At 39.5% G+C, this 5,049-nt stretch overlaps 1 protein-coding gene across 1 annotated transcript; it reads right to left on the reverse strand.

The window, feature by feature from the left end:
* Positions 1-774: 774 nt before the first annotated feature.
* Positions 775-4,960, reverse strand: tmem160 (transmembrane protein 160). The gene is made up of 4 exons (XM_083886745.1): positions 4,690-4,960; positions 4,076-4,100; positions 3,744-3,836; positions 775-2,259 (listed from the first exon to the last, which is right to left on the reverse strand). The coding sequence occupies exons 1-4, from the start codon at positions 4,912-4,914 to the stop codon at positions 1,973-1,975; spliced, it is 630 nt and encodes a 209-aa protein (XP_083742871.1). The 5' UTR covers positions 4,915-4,960; the 3' UTR covers positions 775-1,972.
* Between the last annotated feature and the right edge of the window lie 89 nt (positions 4,961-5,049).

The raw sequence follows: 5,049 nt of genomic DNA on the forward strand, positions 1-5,049 counted from the left end.
AGAATTTACATAGTGAAGCAATGTGATGTAGGGTTTTTTGGATTGTATCAGATTAGAGCTGAAACCATTAATTAATCGCTAACTATTTTGATAATCGATTCATCGGTTTGAAGCTTTTTTTCATGATTAAAACAAGATTTCTGATTGTTTTAGCTTCTTAAATGTGAATATTTTCTTTGTTTCTTTGCTCCACATAACAAAGAAATCATTAAAACTGAATCATTTTGGTTTGTGGACAAAAACAAGACATTCGAGAACATCGTTATTTCCAGGTTTGACAAACACTGATCAATGTTTTTTTAACGTTTTCTGACCTTTTATGGAGCAAACGAGAAAATAATCGACAGATTAATCGATTACGAGCTCTGTATGAGATTCTACATTTTTATCTGTCAGATATCTGATCCAGTGTTTTGACCAGTATCGGAGCGATACCGATTCCCATCCCTGATATGAAATCTAACCAAAGTGTGAAAAAATATGTTTTAGGGTCGCCAAAACGCAGATTTTTCACATCTAGATTTTGGGAGCACAGCACATTGATCAGGCTCACAGAGATTATCAGATTACAGAAGGAGTTCCTCGTCTCTTCCTTTGTGATCTGGGTGAGCTTAATTTGAGACTCTCATTTATCCATGAAGTGTAAACGTAGATGTGAATTACTGAATGTGATTTTGTCTTTCTTTCCCCCTGTTAGTTTAGTTAGAAAGAAAACAAGTGAGCTGAAGTTTCCAGTCAGCACAGATTGGCTTTTATTAACTGTACATACGCTAAAGTATAAGAGACAAAAGTAAATGATAGTGATCTCTGTTTCCACACACAAAACCAATTTTCCATCACATCAAGTATTCTTTAAAGTCATTAAAACAGCAATAACAGATCAGAAAAGTGTCTGCATGTACACTACCGTTCAAAAGTTTGGGCTCACTTAAGAAATGTCCTTATTTTTGAAGGAAAAGCACTTTTTTCAATGAATATAACATTAAATGAATCAGAAATACACCCTATACATTGTTAATGTGGTAAACGACTATTCTAGCTGCAAACACTTTTTTAATAGAACATGTACATAAGTGTATAAAGGCCCATTTCCAGTGTTCTAATGGTACATTGTGTTTGCTAATCGTGTTAGAAGGTTATTGGATGATTAGAAAACCCTTGAAAACCTTTGTGCAATGATGTTAGCACAGCTGAAAACACTTTTGCTGGGTCCATCATGATTGTTATTCAATCATTATTTATCATCTTGTCAACATCTAAACTATATTTTCTATTCATTTTGCAACTCTTTTGATGAATAAAAGTGTGACTTTTAATGGAAAACACACAAAAATTCTATAAGTGACCGCAAACTTTTGAACAGAAGTGTATGTACTGTAGTTATTTAGAATAACAATACCGAGCAAATACAGTAAGACTCGGAAGTAATGTGGGGAAAGTTACTGTAATAACAAACACACAAACATGACAAAAGTGCTATTGTCTTCACAATTTCTTTTTTTTTTTTTTTTTTTTGGAAAAATACTTCACAGGGTTTTTTTTTTTGTTTTTTTTTGGAAAAACCTCTGTTCAAGTTCATTCTAAGCCCTTTGTTAATTTGCAATAAAAAACAACATGCATTACAGCATCTGCGTTTACCTCCACCTCACACAGGAAGCTCCTTTTTAGTCCAAGACTTTATGGAAACTTCAAGTATGGCAGTTAATTCTGACAAAACTGTGGCCTGAGAAAAGCGAGTAAACAAAAATATGATGTTCACAGTGAGTCTTTCTGCCTGTGAATGTGACGACGCTGAATATTTGGAGAGACAGACTGAGGACTCAAGTGAAGCAGCTCTGAATATCTCTCTCTATATATATATGATTAGAATGTCTATACAAAAAAACAGCATCATTTCATCAGAAGTTATCAAATCATCAGAATTTTCTCAGATCAGTTGTACAAAGGATCCAAAAGTCTTTCTTCATCATCACTACTTCTTGGCGCCCTTGCCGCCGCCGCCGCCGCCGTCCTCGCGCCTCTCTCGACACTCCCTGCACTCCTCCTCCTCCTCGTCCTCCTCGTGGATGATCTCCACCTCCAGGCGGCCAATGTACAGAGATACTGCGCAGAGCCAGAAGAGGGCGACGCTGCTCACCACGGCGCCGTGCAGCAGCAGCACCGGCACAGACATCATCATGATCCTCCGCAGGGCAAAGAGGCTGGCGAGGTACGAGGCGCCGCCGAATGACACGCACACGCCTCCCAGGAGGAAGAAGGCTGTGGAAACAAAGAGGAGAGACGGATCCAATTAGTTTTCCACCGGCGTTTATTTGTGTAGGCGTAATTAAAAGATAGAGAGAAACAATTAGGAAATATAAATGTTTATGAAAGCTGTGACAATGACACAATACGGAGAGAACATACAGGGCTGTGCACGAGTCGAACAGCATTTAGATTTGTTGCCTTAGAAATACATGATCAATGAAAGCTGCTGTTTTTACAGTTTTACGGTCTCTCCACGTGAAATCAAAGGCAATAGATATTAATTCTAAGTGATCTAATGAAGAATTGGACCTTCCAAACTGGCATTTCACACTGACATGACTAGATATTAAGGTTATCACTTCCTTTTTTAACTAGGAAGAGACTGTTCCCCTCCGCTATAGCAGGTTTGAACAAAGACAAATCGGAAGTAAAGTAAAACCATATAGTTTTTAGTTTTCTGATGTTTCTAAATGTGACATACCTGTGTCCAAACCTGTGAACTAACTCATGAGGACATTACTCAACAGGACAACATGCTCATAAATCAAGAAATATTATGTCTTGTGGGAACTTTTCAGACCAAAATACAGACTAATTTGATGCTCTACTTCAGGGGTGTCAAACTCATTTTCACTGAGGGCCACATCAGCATAATGGTTACTCTCAAAGGGCCAGATGCAACTGTCATACAGAATAAACGTAACCAAATATAATGTAAACTAAAGGTAACTACTCCGTAACATATTGCTAAATAACTCAAATACAAATATGATGCATTACAGATGTAACCTGGTCCACGATGGCGTTTCTTGACAAACTAACAGTGTTAAAAGTCAGACCTGCTCACACACCTTCAGCATGCACTGCTTCAAAAACACACCCTCAGAAAAAGACTTTGAACCATTTCTTCAGCCACAATAAAACTAGCTTTCACTGCCACGTCGTTTTTGGTTGTGGCTTTTGTGAACACATTCTGCTGCGATCACAGTCTCAATCTCAATTTCACTCGTCGCATGATGCGTATACAATGATACACTGCGAACTAGTGGCGGTAAATGTAGTTTATGGTCAACGCACGCCTTAAAGCAGCATAGACCTATTTTAACACAGATTTTTAAGACCACTTAATCACTCGCGGGTCACATAAAATGACATGGCGGGGCCACATCTGGCCCCCGGGCCTTGAGTTTGACACGTGCGCTCTAGTTTTAAGAAATGTTGTTATTTAACTTGTGTTGCACATCCACAAGTCCTCAGGAGTGAAGATCATCGATCCACATGCAGCCCCCAAGTCAATTTCATGTGGCCCTCCACTTAATGTCAAATTATGAGTCATTTCTTAATGACTATATTCAATTTGCATCATGATTACATTTATAATGTGAACGTTGTATCATTCCATATCAAAACAGACACTTTTATTGTGAAATTATGTGAAATATCATCATAATTATTATTATTACAATGTATTTTTCCTCGAGTGGAAAATCTGTTACCGTATGCGGCTTCTCGGCCGACTTCGCTCTGGACAAAGGCGATGACTCCCACCCCGGTTGCCAGCAGACCATTCCTGAACCACGAGAGGAATCCTGCAACATGTTCAGAGAAGCCAGAAATGAACAGCGGACACAGTAAAGCTTCAAATGTTTGACATTCTGTGCAGAGAACCAACATGAATCACAGTTTACAAGTACTTAGATAGATAGATAGATAGATAGATAGATAGATAGATAGATAGATAGATAGATAGATAGATAGATAGATAGATAGAATTTGTCTACTTGTTGCTTTAGGCCACATTTAAGTACAGTGAAAATGTCCACGTTACCTGTTTCATGTGACTTTCTCAGCATCTGCAAAACAATCACAGCAAAAGCCTTTAAGTCATGGGTCACAAACTGGCAGCCTGGGGCCTCAGCGTGTTTTAAACACAGTGTGTAGCTGAGGCACATAACAGTAATAATAAGACGCATTTGGTCATAATTATCCCATTATTAAATGCATCATATACAACATTCAATTACATATATAAATACACTTGGGCCCGAGCCATGCCCGAGGCAGTGGCCCCCGAAATGGCTCCTGGTACGAATTTGAATTACAGTTGTCCACACTATTATTTATGTAATTTAAAATAAATGTCTGTTTTTGATATTAATACATTAATTTTACACAACATAAATAGTATTATTAAGTATAGTGTGATATCATGATCCAATGTTGTGAACAGTTGTTTTCCCCTCTTGACCACAATAGATGCGCATTGGCCCCCAGGTCATTTGACTGTGAGACCCCTGCTTTAAGCGGATATTACTGTAGATTACGACTCAAACACACTGATCTTTTCCGTTCATAATGTACAACATGTTTAGTTCTTCTAAACGAAAGTAAAAGCAAAATGTCACATTCAATGTTTTGTTTAAAAATAGATGTCTTTTCTACCAAAGCGTCCGCTTTATCCAGGTCTGTGAAGTGGTGCTGGTGCTGCTGCAGCTCCGGGACCCGGCTCTTCCCCCACGGTCCCTTCTCGCCTTGCCGCAGCCGAGCCGTGCCGTGCAGCCTCCGCGCCGGGGCTCCGGGTTGCCGGACCAGCCCCACTACTATGCGGGCGAAGTAGGACGCGGACTGCGGCAACTGCCTCCTCATGAACAGCGTCAGGAAAGCCATCACATCACTGATCCAGGCTAAAAAAAAAACACAACACAACACGACCTCGGCGTGACCTGTGAACTCTCACACTAGTCAACGACAACCCGGAAACAGCGTGAAGGGTTGTTGTATTAGGCACAAGTAAAAACAGCG

Source organism: Microchirus variegatus (assembly GCF_963457635.1).
Source record: "Microchirus variegatus genome assembly, chromosome: 3".
Lineage (NCBI taxonomy): Eukaryota > Metazoa > Chordata > Actinopteri > Pleuronectiformes > Soleidae > Microchirus > Microchirus variegatus.

Bases quoted from the DNA above. Each gene is read 5' to 3' on its own strand.
- tmem160 (XM_083886745.1), bottom strand. From the start codon at position 4,914: ATGGCTTTCCTGACGCTGTTCATGAGGAGGCAGTTGCCGCAGTCCGCG. The intron at 3,837-4,075 runs GTAACGTGGACA...AACATGTTGCAG, and splicing joins GAGAAAGTCACATGAAACAG to GATTCCTCTCGTGGTTCAGG. The intron at 2,260-3,743 runs GTAACAGATTTT...TTGTTTCCACAG, and splicing joins CGGCCGAGAAGCCGCATACG to CCTTCTTCCTCCTGGGAGGC.